The sequence below is a fragment of the Cebidichthys violaceus genome, unplaced genomic scaffold (assembly GCF_023349555.1).
Source record: "Cebidichthys violaceus isolate CVI_PGR_0920_01 unplaced genomic scaffold, fCebVio1.0.p SCAF_39, whole genome shotgun sequence".
NCBI lineage: Eukaryota > Metazoa > Chordata > Actinopteri > Perciformes > Stichaeidae > Cebidichthys > Cebidichthys violaceus.
This window is the reverse complement of record NW_027176583.1, coordinates 1,245,660-1,266,620: the sequence shown is the minus strand read 5'-3', so window position 1 is coordinate 1,266,620 and position 20,961 is coordinate 1,245,660. Positions and strand designations below refer to the sequence as shown.

The window sequence follows — 20,961 nt, the reverse complement described above, 5'->3', positions numbered from 1 at the left end:
TTGTTATTTATAAAACACAATGCTGTAACATTTAAACCCCTTTGACCAGTGTGCACGCGACTGTGTTGTAACATAATAGCCTGCAGGCATTTTTCAGTATAATGTGAGGAATATTACTACTCGTTGTCATAGAATAGACAGTAGTATTTATGTTTTGTTTCATCATAAAACTAGATATTGAGGATGAATTGAGCACACACACACACACACACACACACACACACACACACACACACACACACACACACACACACACACACACACACACACACAACGTTCACTTCACTGGCTGCAGTGAAAAGACAGCACACGTTGCCTTGAGAGTCATGAATATTTGAGAGGCAGGTAATCTAAAACTTTTGGGGGGATTTTTGAAGGAGACATCCAATCCTGCATTGAAAGCCGCTACTGGCTTTTTAAATCTAATTAGGATACTTGATCCTCCTGCAGTGGACAGTATCTGATTACTGACACTATGACAGCATGTAAACACTCACATGTACGCTAAGTTTTAAAAGTCAAAGTTAATATTATTTGCATGACGTCCTGAATAATGTACACGAACCAGACAAACACCACTTGACCAAATCAAATTGTGATATTTATTTTGGGACACTACAGTACATCAGACATTTAGTTTATTTATTCATCTTCACAGGAACACGTTTGGATTCAAAGTCTAGAAACATATATATATATATATATATATATATATATATATATATATATATATATATATATATATATATATATATTAATTCATTGTACATTTAATTGTACAGTTAAGATCCAGGTCAGTGGAGGTCCACTGCTTCACTTGCATAGACAATGGCTCCCTCAGGTGGTCACAAAGAGCACAAGCAGATCTGTGTCAGAAGCCAAACCAATGAACTCGTTTACAGGAAGGTGCAGAAGAAGAGTAAAGAGAAGAGGGGGGAGGGGGGGGGGGGGGGGGGGGGGCACTCTGGGGAAACAATAGTGACATTAATGTTATACAAGCAAAGCATTGCATTCATGTAAAAAGTGACTCATGGACACAGAATTACAGTTAAGGAACATTTTACATAATAGATTCAACTCCTGTGGCATATTATTTAAAAAAAAAACAACTTGTTAATTATTAATTTGAAGTTAATGACGTGACGTGGGAGACATCTCAGGCACTTTACCACGAGACGCTTCTCTAAATGTCTGATAGAGCTTGAGGTTGAGTGGGTGCATTTATCCGGCCCCTCCGCTGTCAATCACTCCACTACTTTCCCAGCCAATTATCTGCGGCGCCCCAGCTGCTTTTGGACTTTATCTGTGAACTGTTTACGAATGTTCCTATCGCACATATTCTGCGGTGCCTGTGGAGGAACATGACATGCTTCTGTAGGACCACCAGTGTTCAAAGCTCCTGCGAGTCTTTGCAAGCTGGCTACGCTTCTCTGCTTCTGTCTGGAAACACCTCTGCAGGTAGGCGAGCCACACTATGAAACACAGCAGACTGTTAAACCCCTGATCATGTTGGTTGGTTTGTATAGACATTGCCTTTTGTTTGGTTCAAGCAGCTGGGATTGTCTATGTTGTGTTGATTTCTATCAAGCATTCATTTATAGAAGATATGTATGGATGGGATTTATTTCTTAAACTATGGCTTCAAATGTGTAGTGGTTCCAAATGTTTTGTAGGATGAAGAACTCATGCTTTTTGCAGGGCTCTTTTTAGTGTATATTTGTGATTTATTAAAAGTATTGAAATATGTTCATCAGGGCGTGTTCTCGCCCGCAAACCGGATGACTTGTGAACGATTTTGTCTTTTCTGAATCTCTCTTGTTCCTTCAGTATAGCCCACCAACCAGCCCATGTAAAGGATGATAGGAGAGAAGCTGTTATTGCCCATAATAATAATAATAATCATGTCTGTGCTGAGTTTGTCGTATGGACAGCAGTTGACAGAGGAGTCCTGCTCTGTTCAGATCCTTGTCCCCGGCCTCAAAGGCAAGTCATCCTACATACTTTCTTACACACACCATACATAGAAAATAAAAAAAGAATGGAACAGTTTCATAATTTCTTCTCTTTATTATTGTGTTTTCTGCAAAAGGAGAAGCAGGAGAAAAGGGTCAAAAAGGAGCACCGGGGAGACCCGGAAGAGTCGGCCCTCCTGGAGAGATTGGTATATTCTGTTATTTTTATATGCAGGGGAAACATTAAGCAAGCATCCAAACTACACGCATCTCCTCACGTTGCGTTTCAGCACCACTAAGCTGAAACACAAAACAAGTTCTGGGGTAAAGATCACATTGCTCGGGCTGATAATGTTCTGTTACATCAGGACCAGGCCGTCCAGAGACGTTCAAGTGTTTACATGTGGGTGAGAGGTCGGAGGAGAAATGATTTGGGAGTTCACTGCTGTGGACAAGTGTTTATTGAAGAGCTTAATGAGGAGCAGAGGGTGTTTGTAGACTTTTTAAAGAGATTACAGGGACTGCGTTCTAATGAATGTACCCATAGCAGACGTTTAAGAACGTGTAGTTATTATTTTTGAGGATTTTTGGTCTTTTAAGGTGCAGAAACGAGCGACATGTGGCTTTTTAAATAGATTGGAACACATTATTTCCTTTTTTTTCAGGTCAAACTGGACTTAAAGGTCAGAAGGGGATAATGGGACGTTATGGGAAAGTGGGCCCAAGTGGAATGAAAGGTAATCAGAAAATACAGAAATGTTCTTCACATAGTTAAGGAATGAATGTGTATTTTTTAATGAATATTACATTCCATATCTCAGGGGTAAAGGGAGACATGGGGGATCCGGGTCCAAAGGGCCCTAATGGAGAACCAGGTGATGTATTAGTCCGTGTTATACAGTTTGTCAAACAGATTAGAGGGACACATTTGGCGAGATTTGAGAGCTAATTAAGACGCCTGTGTGGTAATCCCCCACATTTTTGCCTTATCAGGTGCTCCGTATGAGTGCACACCAATGAGGCAGATGATTGGAGAAATGGACATTCTTGTGGCGCAGCTCTCCTCTGAACTGAAGTTCATCAAAAATGGTAGGATCCTAGTGTTCTTTTTCAGTTCTCGCGTCCTCGCTTTCGCTTCACTCGTCATCCTCATAGAAGTGCAGATGCTGGGTCATGTCAATGTGAAATTTATAGAAATACAAGTGCTCATTTTTCAGCACTGCCCTCCCCTGCAGCTGTTGCCGGCATAAAAGAGACAGACAGTAAGGTCTATCTGCTGGTGAAGGAGGAGAAGCGCTACTCCGACGCTGAGGCCTACTGCCAGACGAGGGGAGGGCACCTGGCCATGCCCAAAGACGAGGGCGCCAACGCGGCCATCGCGGGGTACATAACCGAAGCGGGCCTGAACAGAGTCTACATCGGCATCGACGACCTGCACCGCGAGGGCCTTTTCACCTACGTGGACCTCTCTGCCATGACCACTTTCAGCAAATGGAGAAAGGGAGAGCCCAACAACGCCTATGACGACGAGGACTGCGCTGAGATGGTGGCCTCTGGGGAGTGGACTGACGTGGCGTGCCACCCTACCATGTTCTTCGTCTGTGAATTTGACAAGGAGAGCGCCTGAGTTCAGGCTCCACGCAGACGACGAAGCAAACGTTAGACCGAAAAAGTGTAAATAGAACGACAAAATGACACGAAAGTTGTGCAAACTATATTTTCTACTTTTCCTTATACGCTATTTATTTTCTTAACTCGCCACACGTTCCATTCTTTTTATGAGACTTTACTCATTTTAAGTGCACCCTTAATCTCATACTCTGTGATTCATACGTGTTTCAAACAGCATGCCCAACGTATTGAGTTTTTATGTAACGCAAACTATCCAATGAGCAATATTTGCAAACAGGGCCATCAACAAACAAGACGAATAAGCAAATGTAGAAGGCTGTAGTTTGTGCATAAAATATGAAATTAAAGATTTCGTTTCCAGTTGCGTGCCGTTAATCATAAGATGGAATACAATACACATTCTATATTCATATTGTAAGTTATGTGTTGGTTGTGGAAAGATCATGTCTGTGCATTATTTGCTGGCACATTTATCTGCAGCAGCTGTGTAAGACTCCACCCAGTGGACAGACACCGTACTGCAGTGCAACGTGTCGTCACACTGGGATCTAACGTTAACGCTGTCTTGAGTTCAAGTGTCCCCGTAAAGCATGACAGCGGGACACCAGTCTGCACGACAACAAGGACCCTGAAAGTGAGGCAGCCACACATTCAGCCATCACTGGTTTCATCATTCACACGCGCACAGAGTTAAATTAACACTGACAGTTTTGCTGTGACATGTATATTATTTTTAAAAATGATGTATTCTCTAAACACAAGAGAGTTTAAAATAATAATAAACACATTACACTATCAATATGACAGCACCCTGTTTGCTGAATGACAAAAACAAGAAGTATACCCGCGGTTAATATCGCGTGTTTGACAATCCTCTGCGGCCTCGTTGTGTGATTAATAGAAGTTGTCTTACAGCGCTGGCTGCTATTGTGTTTTGGGATGGGCATCCCAGCTGAGATGATATCCTGAGTCCCCTGAGTCCCTCTAAGGAGAGGAATTTGAATATGCATGATGCAGTTCTCCCAATAAAGCACATGACCAGTCCCTTAAGAAATTAATAATTAATGCTAAGATGAATTATGCATTTAATTGACCAGGAGTTGTCTGGCATAAACCAATAAGGTGCCATTGTTGTTGCTGTAATCTCTGGTTACATTTGTGGTAAACAATTTGGACAGCTCCGTCTGACGCTGGCAGGTAATCTGTGGTGGGAAAGAAAAAAAAGGCTGCAAATGGGAGATATGGCTGCAGAGCATGGAAAACAACAAACACACACATCTGATGCTATAGTCACTATGTCCACTGAGGACAGAGCATGTGTGTTCTGTAGTTGTGATGTTTTAGTTTGACCCCTAGATGGACTGAGGTTGAACTTGTCTTTCAGTAATCAGAAAGTCAAGCAGCATGAGCGCTGTGAGGAAGTCAGTCACCTGTTAGCTTTTGGTAAATGTGCAGAAGAGAGTGGAGTCATAAAGGAGGAGACATGCATCAATGGCTTTGATCAACCTCACAGTTTAAACTTAAGCTTAAGTTTAAATCAGATCAGATCTTGGACTAAACCCAGGTGAAGTGATCTGATATTGGACTTATGCTAAATCTAGTTCATTAGAAGCTTATGATCCAAACATTACAGAAGTATGGACTCAACTGGCCCAAATATCCCCAGATTACTGTTGTATACAATAACACTAATACTAATAATATGAATAATAATAATTATTATTATATCACCTGGCCTAATAATACAATGTTAGCTTGTACAGTATTATTTGTGTCCTTTAATCTAATTAAATTACACGACATGAGTAAAATGAATACAGTCTACTGTAAACTAAGGTTACATAACCAACGGTTGTAATGGTCCTGTTGGTTGACTTGGAAACGCATTCTTTTTGGGGGAAAACACTGAATTACCGTTCATTAACGTTAATTAACGTTAGATACAAAGCAGCGACCAGCAAACCACAACACAGACGGTGGTGGATCGGGTTCTGGACGCAAGAATTGGTTTCCATATCAGACGATATCTCCAGTTACGTCTCTCTGCACGCCTGACAGAGACGCGCTTACTCCTCACTCTCAGCCTGATTGTTGATTAGTTCACTTCTTAAAGGATGTCAGGCACCGCAGGGAGAGGCGATCTGCCGCCGACCAGAACCATCACCGTCTACAGGAACGGAGACGCTTTCTCCCCCGGTAGAAAAATAGTTGTGAATCCGCGTCACCTGTCAACTTTTGACAACTTTTTGACGTCTTTGACCCGGGAGATCGAGGCGCCGTTTGGCGCAGTGCGGAGGCTCTACACCCCCACAGAGGGCCGCAGAGTTCAGCGGTTAGACGACTTGAAGCACGGGAGCGTCTACGTGGCAGCCGGGAATGAGCAGTTCAAACAACTGGAGTAGGTACCATGCTGGAAGCTGTGTGCGTGTGTGTGTGTGTGTGCGTGTGTGTGTGTGCGCGCGTGTGTGTGCGCGTGTGTGTGTGCATTTAGACTTAAATGTGGGGTTTACAGTCAGCTGTTGGGTTTAATGTGTAGTCTAGTTAACATAAAGTCTGACGTCAGAGTAAAACCAGTATTTTATGATTTGTTATCGTCAGTCGAGTATTTATAGGTTTCACATGTGGAGTCTGAATCCTGGTTTGAGTCATTTACATGACTTATTATTTATTATTTATTGACTTCCAGCTATTGTGAGATAAGAACCAAGAAGCCACAGAAAAAGAAATCAGAACAGGTAAGACTACCTTATTGTCTTTGATCATCAGCGTACTGACAGTGATGAATCTAAGTGTAACATTTATGTTCAGGCACCTTATTATGTGTGACTAACTATTAAATGGAGCTTTTCTTTAGTAGCTGAAGCCTAAACTCTGACCTCAAACTGTGATAATGACCTCAGAAGCTCTGTCATCACACACAAGCTCAGAGTTGAGTATTCACCACTGACCCTTACTTTTGAAATGTTCAGATTCGGCCCGTTGTTCACAGCAGAATAATGGTTTCTGCTCGTTGGGGGAGAACCACCCATGAGTCCTGCACCATAAAGTGAGTATTGATTCAAAGACACAAAGTCGTCCTGAGTGTAGAACTGGAGGAATTGTCTCTGCTGTGTTATGTTAAATGATTGTCTCTTCTGTGTCTTCTTCTTCTTCTTGCTTCGTAGTGTTTTTACAACGGAGACGTCTTGGTTGCTCCGGTTCGAATACGGATCCCGAAACACACCCTCAGCAGCTGGGAGCACGTCTTAGCCATGGTCACGGAGAAAGTGCGTCTCCGCACCGGTGCTGTGTACAGGTGACGTCTGACAGCACTTTAATAACCCATGTGGTGTTTAGATGAGTGGTGCACCAGTGAGGGCGAGCAAAGGAACACGCTGCAGTGTTTCAGAGCAGCCTTCTCTAGACAACACACTTTTTAATATCATATGAATATATGAATCATGACCCAAATGATGTCCTTCATCCTGTTTTGCAGTAAAAACAATCAAAGCATTTTTTATTGGAAGTGGTGCCCGTTGCAAGTAGGACTGGGCAACATATCAATATTATATTGATGTCATGATATGAGACTAGATATCATCTCATATTATGGATATTAGAATATGGTGATATGGAATACGTGTTGTCTTTTAAAGGCTGCATCGTGACCTTTACTACAGTGAAGTGATGTCATTTTGTCTGTTCTATTATTTTACTTTACCCACTCAGTCATTATATCCATAGTGATGATCATTTATTAGAAAAGTCATCGTCTACATATGTTGTGGTCTAATATTAATGTCAGGTATGGTCATAATTGTTATGGTATTTGATTTTCTTCCTATTGCCCAGACCTGATTGCAGGAATCTGAAGGTGTTAGCAGTTCAGCAGTCCCAGTACTGGATCTGGACTCTCTGTAGAGTATCAGCTGCTCTGATATAGATTTGGGAAATATGATTATTGGAGGCTTTTCAGTCTAAATGCAGCAATATTTAGCAGAGCGGAGGGAGTTTTGTAATTAATTAGTGATCGGGACGATGTTTTATCCAAAGGCAAATAGTGCTTTGATTGACTTTTGCTTCCGTTCAATGGAACCACTCAAACCACATGTGAGACGTCTACGTCTTGTTTTGTGTCTAGAAGTTGAAACGATCACAAAGCATCGCTCTGATTTCTGGTACTTCTGTTATTTGGATTCCCAGGCTTTGCGCTTTGGACGGCCGTCCCGTCTGCGGCCCGGCTGAGCTGCAGAACAACCAGCACTATGTTGCAGTTGGTGCAGAGAAGTTTAAAGCGCTCCCATATGGTCACTGCGTCCCCTTCAGGGACCCAATCGGGGAGAACCACACGATCGAAGGGTATGATGATGCATATCGTGTTTTCATCAACATATCTTGAGTGAACGCCGGATCTCTATTTGTGTGAAAAAGAAAGAGAGTACATGTTTGCCAATTCTGGTTCCCTTGTTTTCCCCTTGCAGCCAAGACATCCTGCCTGCTGTTAGGAAGACGAGACATCCAGAGGACACGGTGAGTGCTACTGCTTCAGAGTTGGGTGCAGTTTGCCATCTGGTTGTTCACTTTCTCGCTACATGCTCAATTGTTATTTTTTCTTCCCCCTAAATTCCCTCTGGTTCATTGCCGTAACACCTCGGTTGTATCGCCGTTGAGAAGCGTATCTTTGCACACACAGCATTTCAATTAACATTTCCCACGTGTGAGACTTGTTGGGGGGGGGGTGCATTTCGTTATGAAACAGCACTATCATCAATCACTGTCTGCAGGAGGCATTGAGTTACCTTTGCTTTCCACTTTGATGGGTAATCCCCACAGAGAAAGGCTGGCCCACTTGATCAAGTGCAGTGAGCCTCATAGACAGATCATATGCACCAGGGGGACTTCACTGACTGAAAACCCCCCCCAAAAAAAAAAATCTCTTATTCAAACCAGAACCGGGACAATTTGTATTGTGATTAAGTAGACAGTGAAGTGCTTTGAATCCATATGAGGATTGCGCTGCTGTGGGGCCGAGTCGAACACCGAATCACACGGTGAAGACGAGAACATGCCCACTCAGCAAGTTGAGGTGCAGATGGGGGGGGGGGGGGGGGGGGGGGGGGGATGTGCGAGATGCGTCTGACATCTGATTCTTCTAACCATGAAAGATGACAACGCTGTGGCAGATGCCAATGTTTTCAGATGGAGAATAATACCCCATGCTTTTTCTCCAGCTGTATCTGTGGGTGACTACCATTATATTCAGGATGCATATTTATCAGTCATATATTAGAATATGTTAAGAATTTCCTTTTTATCTTATTTAAATCCATCCAATCATAAAAGAATGCATGGACGCTGTGATCAGACTTTGCTAAACTGAGGCACAGTCTTGATGGAGGAAAACACCGTCACGGTCATTTTCCACCGCACCATGAGGTGGAGACAGAGACAGAGTTATGGCTGCGTTTTGCATCCAGCAGCTCATCGTAGCATTAGTCATTCAATGGACACGACGCTGCCGCATTTCACTCCCTCTGCCTCGGCGTCGGAGCCCTCATGAATTTGTAAACATGATTTGACCGGTTAATAAGGACCGTTCAGAGGGGACAGACACATGTGACAAAAATGTCCCCCACTCCGCCTCGATCTGTTGGCCGTTTAGCCTGCTGATGATTACGCATACATTTATAGGGTCATGTCCGTCATTAATTTCAGTTTGACCTCACAAAACAACAGCAGTCTGGTTTTGAAATGCCCGTTAAAACAAGATCCGTTAAACGCGCTCGCTGACGCTGTGTAAAATGTAACCTTGCTCTCGCAACCGTCCGTCCGTCCCGTCGGTGCGTTCCTGCGTCCGCCGAGTGGGACATCTGGACCGGAGCAACCGCTGAAGTCTAAACTGACGGCTCTGCAGAGCGTAATAGTGAAACTCTCCAGCACACCGTGTTCCCGTCGGGAGCGAGCGTAAGTGCTGAGTTAGGTGTTCGCAGACATGATGAGGTAGAAACTTCTGAGGTAGACGTCGCATAAAGAGAAGATTAATAGGGGGGAGAGGAATGCAAAGTGGGGGGGGGGGGGGGGGGGGGGGGAATAATGATGTGTATCAAAGCAAAGTACTTTCATATTATAGTGATAATAACGAGCGGTGCAGTTGTGCTTTCACAAGAAGCATCCTGTGAAAACAGCCCAGAAAGGCTGACTAAACCTTTTAATAGCTGCACTCTGCCTGACATCAGCGATGACTCGCTGCTGCTCTCCATTTCTCTGCTGCTTCTGGATGATGTCATTGGTGAGGGGAAGTAGCAATGCCCTGTGGGAAAACTGTACCCCCCCCCCCCCCCCCCCCCCCCCCCTCACTGCTGCCGGCACGTCTGCTCGCCGAGTACCCCCGGTCCTGGGACTGGGACTGGCTCCCACTGATACCACAGCCAGCGCTCGGTCCGGGTACCCTATCGCTCTGTCCTCTTGTTGACTCCTGTTCTCTGCCACTTGAGAGGGCCACAGATTATGTGCTGCCCTGTCCCCCTGAGCCCCCCCCCCCCCCCCTCACCCTAACTCCTGCACTCTCTCTCTCTCTCTCTCTCTCTCTCTCTCTCCCTCCCTCCCATGGTGTCTTTCTCTGGGGCCTCCTGATGCACACAGGCGTGTGCTCCCCCAGGACACGGCGCTGTAGATATGTAATGCAGAACAAGAGGCGAGATGACCTCAGCTTTTCCACTGCCGGGTTTCCAGCGGTGCTGCCTCTCGTACTGTACTCTCCCGGCTGCGCGGCGCACCCTCGTCCTCTGCGTTCCCCTCCCCGAGTGAGACGGTCTTGATTTAACTCTGTTGATTTAAATAAGCTCTATTTACATCCCACCGCCAGGCTGTAAACATGCAAAACAAGCTGTTCAATTTTTGATTGCCCAGATGTATTTTGATTTTGAACTTTTTACGGCGAAGTTGCTTCACATCACTCGCAGACGAATCGAGGTTGCAAAGCTGAATTAGCGGCTCACCACTGCGCCAGCGCCACCGCCCCTCCGTCTTTGATCTCGCGTGGTTGTGTGGACACTGCGCCGATGGAGTGTGAACTCCGTTTCAACTCTCCTTCGCTGAATATGCCAGGCAAAACTTCACTCTCTCTTTTGTTGTTTTTCTTTTTTCCTCCCTCGGCCCACCGACGGCTGTGGAAATTCAAAAGAATATCAACAGACTTTGCCTCTGTCTGCATTAAAGAAAGCAAACAAGTGAAGAAACAACGCTGCCGTTCCCCAGAGGCCATGTTAGTGAGCTTGCAAACACCATTGCCAGAAGTGTATTCTGGTGGAAGCCTGAGATCACTACACTATCCCCTGAGCCAGCCCAGGGATCCAGCCAGGCAGCCGCAGTAAAGAGCACTGTAGCTGCGAAGACACATTAAGTCTGCTCTACCCTGCTCTGTGTGTGTCTGCGTCTCTGTGAGGGAGACGTACCTCACCCTGCTACCTACAGAGCGGATGAGAAGCCTGTGAGGAGAAAATTGCCTTTTGTTGGAAGCATTAATTCAGATGTGTATCCTGCTGTCTGAACATCACTCTGAACTCTCTCTTTCTCCTTCTCTCCTTCTCTCCTTCTCTCTCTCTCTCTCCTTCACTCTCCCACCATGCAACTAAGTCTCCAGCCTCTTTTTTTTTTTCCCCTTCCATTCTCCATCAATAACCTTCTGCTGTCTACTGCTGAAGAATAACTTATTCCCTGCGACTCCCTCCCTTTCCCTTTAAGCTTGTTTGGATTTTCATTGTTTGATCTGGCTTGATAAATAAGACAAATGCAGTTAGAAATTCATGGCTGCCCCATTTCATCAATAAATGATTAGTTTGCCACGCTCCCCGGTGATTGATAGGTTGTGCACGGGATGTATTGGAACCAGATGAATTCAATACAGTAGGAGTCACGAGGGAGCTACAAAGCATATCAGCTCATGAAAAATTGAGGTCAATGGAAAATGTAACAAAAAAAAGCAGTGAAAAGACAGGAGAAACAAGTTTTGCCCTGATGTGTTTTGTCTTTTGTCTTCTTCCTCTTTACATAACAACAGCAAAAAGTCGATGATGAATCACAGAGAAATCTGACGGAGTACGCCTTCATCTGTGCCCCGGTGTTCCCCTCTCTTTCGTCTCCTCGTGTAGTTTGCTGGTAGCGGCTTTAGAGAGGACCTTGAGCACACAGCCAGGGGCCAGATGAAGAAACAAGGCAGACCGACGAGGACCAAACAACAGAGGCAGGTGTCCAGAAACCCAGTTCTCTTCCCAGCAGGAGGTAAGCAGAGCAATTCTATAGAACGCTCTCTCTCTCCAGCCCCCCTGTCCTCTTCGTGTTCCTTCTCCTCCAACACCTCCTTTCTCACTAAGACAACATGAAGAATCCTGTTGATCAATTTATGTCTGTGGAAGTGGTTACAGTGTGTGTGTGTGTGTGTGTGGTGTGTGTGTGTGTGTGTGTGTGTGTGTGTGTGTGTGTGTGTGTGTGTGTGTGTGTGTGTGTGTGTGTGTGTGTGTGTGTGTGTGTGTAGGGCTACATGTGGGCTTGTTCACCGTTCTACATTCCTCTGTGATTGTCTGAGAGGAGAGCTCAGTTGGCAGGTGGAGGAGCTTTTCTTTGGGTTGTCAACCTGTTCTTTTTAAGTCCAAACAGAACCCGGCTCCCTGCTCCTTGAAAGAATCAGTCTTCCCTGTGAATATTAAACGGAACAAGACTTCAAACACCGTCAAGAGTGCTTAAATCATAGATGAATTCAATCAGGCCATTTTGTTGAATATGTATCCAGAAAGCCTTGTTAACTATGTGGGGGGGAAACAAAATGCTCTAATTTTCTCCTGATGTGGAGATCAACATGGTAATAAGTTATTAATCACACATGACGCTGACGGGAAAGAGCATAAAAGTGACAAAACACTCCTTTTAGATTGGTGGCTTTGAGCATTGCGGCAGTTGTTTTATGGCGGCGCTGCGTTTATCATTAATACACAGTAATCGTCGTCTCCTTCCTCTGTCCAATTATTCAGTAGATGTCTTCATGGGCGTTTGCTTCACCATCTGTTCACGGTGACACGGTGGCTCATCCTCCACTGTATACGGTAGCAAGTTGAAACCTGCCATCCCTTCATATGTTTGACTTGCTCATGTTGTGCTCATGATGCTGATCCTGGCCACATGTAGGATGTATGTGTAGCTGTATGATTGCCTCTTATCTAGCTGTTAAATACATACATTTTCTATATTTTCTTTTGTCTCATCACTGATTAATCTACCGTGCTTTTTTTAAATTTATTATTTACATCAAATTACTTAAGGCTATTGAAGCAGATTCAAGCTCAATAATGTGTTTAATTATTGACACTCCACCCCGTCCAGCAGCCGCAGACAGCAGGAGTTTGTTTACAGAGGAAAACAGTGTGACGTTTCCACATAAGCGATTCCCCACATGCATCAGGAGCAACCTCTCACTGTCAGGAACTAACCCCGGACTGAAGGTTCACGCTGGCTGGCCATATTTGTGGCAGGGCAGCTGTGGCTTTCTGTGGCCCTTTCCGTCTGTGGGACCACTCTAAATAAATAAATGGCTTGACAGCAACATTGATCTCTGGTGGAGCTGAACAGGAGAGGCAAAGGGAGAGGGCAGTGAGGGATGGAGGGGTATCGAGAGGGAGAGAACGAGTGTGCACAAGAATGAGACGGCGGCTGCCAGCCGATGAGGTAATTGTGATTAATCACTTTTCTCAGAGGGCAGCGTGTTCAACGCACAAAACAAAAGGAGCGAGATGGCGGGAGCAGCGGAGGTGCAGGAAGACGGCCAGCTGAAGGTGGACCTGCCTATTGATCAGGTAGAACACAACCCCCATACAGCGCTGCAAGCTGATGAGGTCTTTAGCATACAACCTTTGAACAGTTTAGGACAGGAATCAATCCTTACTGTGAACGTCGCCGTAGATGAACATCGGCCACGCGGTCACGTGCCGAGTCCCTTTACCTTCAATATGCACTCCTGAGTGTACTCGTGCTTTTAGAACCTGTTCACGGTGGAGACAAACATCACAGCAAGCTTGGCTGGGTTGGATGGAAGAGTGTCTGCTGCTGTAGCGTTCTCTCCTCATTCTCCTTCCTATTGTGTTTTCCTTTTTTATTTTGAGAATCGAGAATACACTTCCAGCACAGTATAGCATGACTTTCTGCTCAGAATAAGACTCGCACATTCTCAGTAGAACAAGTTGCAGAAATATATAAATATTTCGCAAAATCAATACCGCAGTACAGTACAGTGTAAGCCGAGGGGGCTCTTGTTTTTTCTCCCTCTCTGCAGGTTGAGGCCAAGGTAGTTGACGAGGAGTGTGTGGATGGGAGTCCCTGCAAGGCCTCCCTCCATGATTCAACCGGCTTGTTTCTGCAGAGGCCTTTGTCTGCAGGTTCCAGGAAGCATGTAAGTACCCTCATTATGAGTTTCATGTAGTTACTATTTCACGTTTAGGTCACTTTCAACTTTATTATTATGTCCAATTTTTTCATTTGCCTTTGGATTAGGTCACATAAAAACGGTCTAACCAGCAATTATGGTGATCAGCATTCCCATAATTGCAAAAGCGACACGTAGACCTGCTTCCAGCAACTATACTTTCGTCTAATTTGAGCGTAACCTGATTTTCTGTCTCCGTGGTTCTCTCTCTGTGTGTATTGTGGACTCTGCATTTACCGGTGCAGCCGTTTCTGCCGGGCAAAGAGACACAGGCACAGGATATTAAAGACACCTGAGCCCCAGGTACAACTTTATGTAGTGTCGTAGAGTTTATAGAGCTTAGCCGTGGTCACAAATAATCCATGTATCGCAGCACGCAGCCTAGAAATGACCTAGACGTGTGCATTTGTGATTAGAGTAGAGCCCCATAACAGTATGTGGTTGCATTCGATGCATTTGACTCTGGTGATTGTGTACGTTCCCAGTGATGAAGTAGGGCTGAGCTGTGTATACAGATGTTTTTGCATGGATCCGTGGTTCCTCGAAATTACACTCATTTAAATACACTTATTTTGCTCTAATAATCCTCGAGGGACAGCAGTGTGAAGCAGCATAACTGTGATGAATGCGCACAATAGTTGGGCGATATTACTATTCCAAGCAATTTCATTCGGCTTTGAAATGAGAAGATATCGAGTCTTATTTAAGCAATCAATAACCTTGAACATTTTGTTTTAATGAAAACTATAATTTCAAGCAGTGGCAATCACACCATAGGGGGATGTTTTGGTGCGGTGATGGTTTTGCTGCCGTATGCACTTTTGCAATAAAGATATTCTTATCGGAGTAATTATTGACTTCTGGGGGCCAGTTATGACCCTGGCTAAAGACCTCATCAATAGCTTAATTCATTACTTATCACTTTTAGTCATAGAGCAATGTTGCTGATTCAGATTGGCTATGGATTGCAGGGAAAGCCCATTGGATGATACGAAAATATAAAAAAATCATCTCTGGTACAAACTCCATTTGTTAGCTAACGGAGACTGACTCAAGGAACGGTGGGATTGATGAAAACCTCATGTCAGAACACACGTTAAGGTCTTAAACTACTTTTGAAAAACTTTGCTAAAGCTAAGACACCGTTGTTTTTTTATCAGAACACCTTCTACTCTCCTGAAATTTGTCTTGGCGGCAATTCAGTTTTTTGTTCATTCTTGTTTCCAGCATATTCATACAGGTTGTCATCGGACCAGAAATAACGATGCTGCAGGTGAGACGTACCGAACTCAAACCACCATCGATGCGTACTTTCCCGTTTTCCCTTTGAGGCCAAACAGACTGTCGCCGTCTCGTTGTCGGCAGCCTCATCATTTAGAGCGCTGTGAATAATAATGAGGGATAACTGCGCCGCGATGACTCATACTTTGAGCTGTGTTCGGACAGATTTCCTCCCACTCCGGCGCTCAAATGTGCTCGCGAAATGCCCCGTGTACTCCGTATATGTGCATATATATATATATAGTAGATATTGATGACCAAATTCAATTACATGATTACATTTTCAGCCCAAGCTTTAAATGATTTATTGCATTGAATTTAAATAGTGAATACATTTGCAGACAGTACACCGGTGAGGCAGCTGTGTGTGTGTGTGTGTGTGTGTGTGTGTGTGTGTGTGTGTGTGTGTGTGTGTGTGTGTGTGTGTGTGTGTGTGTGTGTGTGTGTGTGTGTGTGTGTGTGTGATATTGACCTGTGTGGTCCGGGGCCAAATAAAGAATAACGAGATTCAGCATCTCTGCCAAGTGGAGATGTCCGCTGGGAGTGAAGGCAGGCTATCTCGGCGGAGGAGAGCGAAGGATGGCGGACTGGAGCCTGATGCACATTTATCAAAGCGTTTCTTATAATCACTTGACTGACTTTTGTTGGGCTTTCTGAAGGTTGGCTTTTCCTTTAGAGTGCACTCTGTTAAGGAGCTGATTGATTTCATGAGGGGGAACTCGGTCTGTGTTGTAGATGTCATACACTTTGAGGAAATGTGGACAAGGGTAGATTTGCACTCACTGGTGCGGTATTGTGTTTACAACCATCATTTGTTTTGATTTAACAATATTGGCTGATTTATCAACCAGTGAGCTAAGCATTTTTTCTTAATTAATATTGTTAGAAATGTCAATACGACTGGGGATGTTTGATCAATCGTCTTCCTTTTCTTAAGAATTTTGTGATAAAGAATCGAATCATTATCGAGCTCCGCATTGATCCATTCCTTTCCTTTTCCAATGCAAGTCCATTTCATTTGTCTTTCAGCTGTTTTTCCGTGCTGCTATTCCCTGAAGCTTAGGTTAGCCGTTTCAAAGGCCTTATTCTCCGCACACAAGGTCAACTATAATCAACTCTAGACAATGTCACCGCCTTACATTTCCAGAGAGCCGGGCGGAGGAAGACGACTCCTCTGGGCTTTTAAGGACCTACTGCATTATACCATTCAATTACTGTTCATTAGACAGTGTACAGCCATTAATCAGACTGGGATGTTCTGCTGGTCCTCAGCGGGGACAATGAACTGGGGAAATTTATTCTGCTTTCCTGTCTGCGCCACTGTGTAGCGGTAGGAAGAGAGATGACACTCTGGAATGAAGCCTTCGGTGCAGAGGCGTCCTAAAACTGAGCCGCTCCTCCACTTTCTGTTTCTGTTTGCAAGCGAAGTTCTCCGCTTCACGCGCCTTTGTCTTCTGACTTTTAAGAAACACGGGCCTCGTCAGAGATTTACTGCATATGCGGTAGAGTATTACGAATCTGATATATCACCAAAAGGGGAGAAAGCTGACAGATTTACCGATTAGAGCTGCATATGCATTGAATATGACTAGATGATGATATGAGAAACTGATTTATGTTTTCCAGGAGGCTAAAGAGAGGGAGGTGTCTCCCAGGCGCTGCGGAGTACGGTCACGAGTGTCCCGGTTTTTCAAGGGTAGGTTCATCAAAGCATAAAGCCCGGTAGTAGCTCACTGGCAGCAGCGGCGGCGGCCCCCGCGTTCCCCTCCGCAGCACCTAATGCACCCATAAAGAGACCACTAATACACTCTGCATTACCAGTTCCTCCCTCACATTGCATGTCACCGGATCCGCAACCACCTCTCAACATCTGGGAGAGCTTTACGCCATGGTTTATGGAGACCATCTGGTTGAGTGGGTTTTTTTTGCCTCCCCAATCTCGGATGACTTATTCTTGTATTAAAGGCACCTGCACATCAAGGTGTGCCACGCTGAGAGCCAGGGATTATTCACCGCTCTTTATATTTCCCATGTCGTTTGTAATTTGGAAGCACTCAGACGGAATGAGATGTGCCCTGTTACGATGAAAATCCTTATGAAAATCCATTTTACTTCCCCTCCATGACTTCTTACTCTAAGTAGAATTGCATGGTCTGACTTTTATTTGATTGATCTAGAGAAGAACACATCTGACAAAATACAAAATAAGTGCTATACACATTTGATTATGGGGGGGGGGGAAAAGATAACATAGTGCTAAAAAACAAACCAAAGCAGTGATATGAACTTGACATTCTTCCTTTTTTGAGGGTGTATGCCATTCAGCTGGTTCAGACAATTTCATTGTAATTGCTTACAAAACATAGGCTTTGGTAGTCAGGCATCCTCAATTGTTCCCTGTGAAAATTCCGAAGGTGGTTAAATGGAACGGGATGTGAATCCCTGCTCGTGGTTATCACCGTCTGCCCTTCAATCTGAGGTTCGCCCTGTCAGTGTGACACCGGGAAAATCACTGCATCCTGCGCTAACAACACACTCCCCCGCCTCGCTCACGTGTCGACCGCGCCATCATAAAAGTACACATACGTGCACAGAGTTACCTAACACACAGGTGCTTTTCATCACACACATGTGCATGCATTCTCTTTCAATTATCCTCATATTGATAACACTCGAGGTTGAGATGCAGCCGTATGCACTGATCTCGTGCTGGCTTTGATTTCCCTGCAGAATGTCGGTGGACACTGCAGGGGGCATTTGAAAAGTATCACAGCACATTACGGCTTTGCAGACTCCAGACCCGCACACTGGTTTTGTTTTGTCCCGATCACATGGTGCCGTTGTTGCTGTTTATGAATGATTCGGCATCATTCCTCACATTCCCGAGCTGTCACAGATGCGAAAGCTTAGCAGGAGACGCGTCGGAGCCGTAGTAGAGGGGAAGCGGGATGTGAAAGGAAATGAAGTGATCTCTAACGGAATCAAACCTGCCTGCCGCCTGCATTGCATCAACATGTCGATATCTGGGCCAGGTTTTATCCTTGAAAGGAATTCGTCAGCCGAGTGAAAATAGGAAACCTTTTTTATGAAAGCAAATCTACCATCAAAGCACTTCCCCGACCTCCTTCATGTACTTTATCCAAGGTATTCCATCTTTGACTTCCGCGCGTGAAAGCGAGAGACACCGCTGGGTTCAGTTGGGCTGAGGTTCTCCTTCAGAAGTTATTGGCACCATGTACAATGGCCTCGTAATTTACGAGAACTGTTAGGGCCTCTGACAGAAGTTGTAAAGCATCTTGACTGATTGGGTAGATATGAGATGTGTGTAGTCATGGCATATTGTCGCCTGTACGTGCGCGAGACATTCACAGAGTTGCATGGCTTGCTCTGTCACAGATAAATTACTCCACACAGTCAAATTAAGTTGTTGTAAATCACCTTGCGGACCCAAGACTAGTCCTGAGTGACGACCTTTACGCCTATTTGACTTTAAGTCTTATTTATGTTAATCACATCTGTATTATACCGACAGTAAAATTGTGTCATATCCCAAAAGGTCATTGTTTTGCAGTGCAGCATATGACAGGGACAAAAAAAAAAAAAACACACACACACACACACACACACACACACACACACACACACACACACACACACACTGGTTTTGTGTGAGAAGTCTTGAGGGGATAGTTTGACTTTTGGATATATATATATTTATATATAATTTTCTTTTTATCTTGCCTTTTTTGCAGGAACATGAAAGTCAAGCAAAAGGTATGTACAATGCAAATAACTTCATTTAATATCTGATTCTACTTGTTAATCTCAATACACAGCTCTATGTACAGTAGAGCACAACGGTGTTCATCCGCCGTACGAGGATGCAGCTTGTTCCATCTTATTGCATTGTTGTTATATCTACTTTGTGAGCGTTACAGATGCTTGGTGTGGATATTAAGTGCTTCTGAAATCCGTCCACGAAGAGCTTTGTAATATTTGCGACGCTAAAGTAATCAACTGTATATGGACGTTAGTCCACCACATCTTATGATACAGAATACATTTCTGTCCTCTGCTAAATTCACCATCCTTGTAGAGCAAACGGCATCCTTGGGGACGGCGTCGCTGAGGGAGAATGAGAGCCTTTGTTAACTACAGTAAAGTCGAGTCTTCTTCTCATTCATCAGATACATGTCACGACATACATCACATGTCATGAAAGGCCTTCAAAAGACAGCAGCTCCCAACAGCAATAAGTTCCTTTTCACATCTACATGGTGAAAAATAATAGGTTCCAAAGGCCGCGTGTTGAAAATCAGCCGTTGTGATGTGAGGGAGGCGTCTGCGTGTGATCTCCTCCGCCGCTCGACGCGACAGGCCCTGTGAAGTGCACCACTGCCCAGTTACACATTAGCTTTGATTGCCAGTCTGTTCTGTGCGTAGCCCGCATGGCTTTGAACCGCATCTCCAGATGAAAGCCAACCTTGTCCACAGTGCGTCCACGCCGTAGACCGCCGCTGTTGCTTATTTGCTTCAGGCGCCATCAAGGGCTTTGGGACAATTGTTTTTCTATAGTTCTTCACCAAGCTGGGATGAGCATTATGTATAATTTATCATACAATGCATCCCGAGACAGCACCCCCTCTCGACTCCATTTTGATTTAATGCCTCGTCTTTCCTCCTTGTGTTGACGGTGGTCAATGTATGAAACCACGAAGGTTTGTCTTTGTTGTGTCCAGCAGAAAGACTTAGATATTAATGGATCCAATGGTGAGAGCATCGCCACTCAGTGCCTCTCTCTCTCTCTCTCTCTCTCTCTCTCTCTCTCTCTCTCTCTCTCTCTCTCTCTCTTTCCTTTGCGAGCCAGAGCCACAGAATACAGCGTCAGGCTGCCGAGGACCAGACGTCCTCGTTCTCTTCTGTCTCCAGAAGCCAGCTGCTCATGTATAAGATGAAACAGTGTTATAAACCAAATAAAAATGTCTTGCCTCTTGACAGCCCCACCGTGAATATATGGCCTCTTATTTCAGTGAATATATTGCATAATTATGTGTGGTTATGAATATTACATGGAGCCTCACACTGAGTGCATGGTAAGATGCCTAATTGCGGAGTTTAATTATTAAGAAGCAAAGGTCCTGAGCGGGTTTTGTGAGAAGCACTTTTGATAAATTATTTTTTGCAGTTTTCTGATGAATTATTTTGGGGGCTTGTGTCTAATCAGCGGGCATAGTGAACGACGTAACTGCTCTTGAGAGAGACTTATCTTCCCATAGAGAGGAATTACTATGCTGATTAAATCCACTGAAATCAACTAATAACTTAATGATATTGGAGTGGATCAAAAGAATGAATCATCGCCTCTCATAGTGGGGGCTGTGAAGAACACAAGGGCACAATGAGGGCTGTTGCCGCTGACCTCGGGGCACAGCTTTAATATTTCTCTGTAGCATGAGGGAGAGAAAGAGAGCGTGTGATGGTATGTACTAAAGCCAACCGAAGCACCTCATATTAAACACACTGTAGTGGAGCTTTACTTTATACTTCATATGAAGCACTTCAATGAGAAAAGTCCAGAGAGGCCAACTAAACAAGGAATAATAAACTAGATCTCCCCCAAGAACCGCCGAAGACACAGCCACTTGT

At 44.5% G+C, this 20,961-nt stretch overlaps 2 protein-coding genes across 3 annotated transcripts; both read left to right on the top strand.

The window, feature by feature from the left end:
- The first annotated feature begins 1,292 nt into the window (after nt 1-1,292).
- colec11 (collectin sub-family member 11) lies at nt 1,293-3,944 on the top strand. 2 transcript variants are annotated; one of them, XM_068726492.1, is made up of 7 exons: nt 1,293-1,458; nt 1,828-1,983; nt 2,090-2,161; nt 2,618-2,689; nt 2,774-2,827; nt 2,946-3,041; nt 3,170-3,944. In XM_068726492.1, exons 2-7 carry the CDS (start codon nt 1,857-1,859, stop codon nt 3,577-3,579), a joined length of 831 nt encoding a protein of 276 aa, XP_068582593.1. In that variant the 5' UTR covers nt 1,293-1,458; nt 1,828-1,856; the 3' UTR covers nt 3,580-3,944. The 2 variants fall into 2 exon arrangements, with proteins under 2 accessions (XP_068582593.1, XP_068582594.1); XM_068726493.1 differs by having other exon boundaries at nt 1,295-1,458; nt 3,188-3,944.
- A 1,754-nt stretch (nt 3,945-5,698) lies between these two features.
- LOC137884594 (doublecortin domain-containing protein 2) lies at nt 5,699-20,256 on the top strand. The gene is made up of 13 exons (XM_068726447.1): nt 5,699-5,982; nt 6,271-6,319; nt 6,554-6,630; nt 6,667; nt 6,749-6,879; nt 7,767-7,936; nt 8,044-8,093; nt 11,714-11,843; nt 13,308-13,408; nt 13,885-14,001; nt 16,942-17,011; nt 19,068-19,089; nt 20,183-20,256. Exons 1-12 carry the CDS (start codon nt 5,699-5,701, stop codon nt 19,073-19,075), a joined length of 1,188 nt encoding a protein of 395 aa, XP_068582548.1. The 3' UTR covers nt 19,076-19,089; nt 20,183-20,256.
- Nucleotides 20,257-20,961: the final 705 nt, after the last annotated feature.